The 1,129-nt window shown below is 45.0% G+C and overlaps 1 protein-coding gene across 1 annotated transcript; it reads left to right on the top strand.

Annotated features, from left to right (window-relative positions):
• Positions 1–234: 234 nt before the first annotated feature.
• Positions 235–921, top strand: LOC131163405 (uncharacterized). Its single transcript, XM_058119997.1, has one exon. The coding sequence runs from the start codon at positions 235–237 to the stop codon at positions 919–921; it is 687 nt and encodes a 228-aa protein (XP_057975980.1).
• Positions 922–1,129: the final 208 nt, after the last annotated feature.

A 1,129-nucleotide genomic window follows, 5' to 3' on the forward strand; every position in this document is an offset into this window, starting at 1 on the left:
GTTTTGTGGTCTGAATGCAGGATTTTCGTGGTGGTTTTTGTGTTTTTCCTAGGGTGACGATTTCAGGAAAACTATAGTAAACTATTGACGAGTCATGTGTTTGGGTTGTAGGATTGGATTTTGGGATAAAGAACAGGGGAGTGGTTAATAGAGAATTTGAAGTTTTAGTTGAATGACTAGATTAGATCTGTACGGGGGATAGGATACTAAAATGATGTTCTGTGTATTTTGAGGATGGATCCAGGGAGCAATGGTACAGATGCTGGAGGTGATAGATCAGGACTCTCCAGTATGGGAGGTGGAGATATAGATGCCATATTAGGCAAGGTCACTCAGCAGGTGATGGCTGAGAAGGCTAGGAGCATAGGAGAGCATGGCTGCATGATCGAGCAGTTTACGCGGATGAAACCTCTTTCTTTCACTAGAGGACCTGACCTGATTATAGTTGAGAATTGGGTTCAGGACGTTGAGGAGATGTTAGAAGTGTTGGCATGTACAGATGAACAGAAAGTGGCATTTGCATCATTTAAACTAACAGGAGAAGTAAAGCGCTGGTGGAGATTAGCACGGTTAATTGAGGAGCAAAGGCCAAATCCAGTACCAGTATCAAGGAGTAGGTTCAAGGAATTATTCTTCGAGCGATATTTCCTTGCTATCGTTCGGAGCGCAAAGACATCCGAATTCCTACATTTGGCTCAGGGGCAGATGATAGTGTCTCAATATGCTTCACGATTTATCGAGTTGTTACGTTTCAGCCCACACATAGCACTAGATGAAGAAAAGAAAGTAAGGAAGTTTGAAGAAGGCCTGAGGCAGAATTTATTTGAGCAAGTCATTAGCTTTCGAGCTCAGATGTTCATGGAGGTGGTGGATGGAGCTGCCATTATTGAGAGTGGTATGCAGAGAGGTGCTGCAACTTAGAGTTAGAGAAAGAGGTCTGCGTCTCAAGATCTTATGGCGAGCTCCAGCAGAGGGTCATGTAGAGGGGATCGATATGGAAGTAGTCAGGGATGGATGACCGGCTGTGGTGGACCTCAGGGTGGACGGGCTGCTTCTACCTGTCCTAGGTGTAGCCGTAGACATCTAGGTGAATGTTGGATGGGTGAGGATGTTTGCTACCTATGTAGGA

Source organism: Malania oleifera, chromosome 9 (assembly GCF_029873635.1).
Source record: "Malania oleifera isolate guangnan ecotype guangnan chromosome 9, ASM2987363v1, whole genome shotgun sequence".
Taxonomy (NCBI): domain Eukaryota; kingdom Viridiplantae; phylum Streptophyta; class Magnoliopsida; order Santalales; family Ximeniaceae; genus Malania; species Malania oleifera.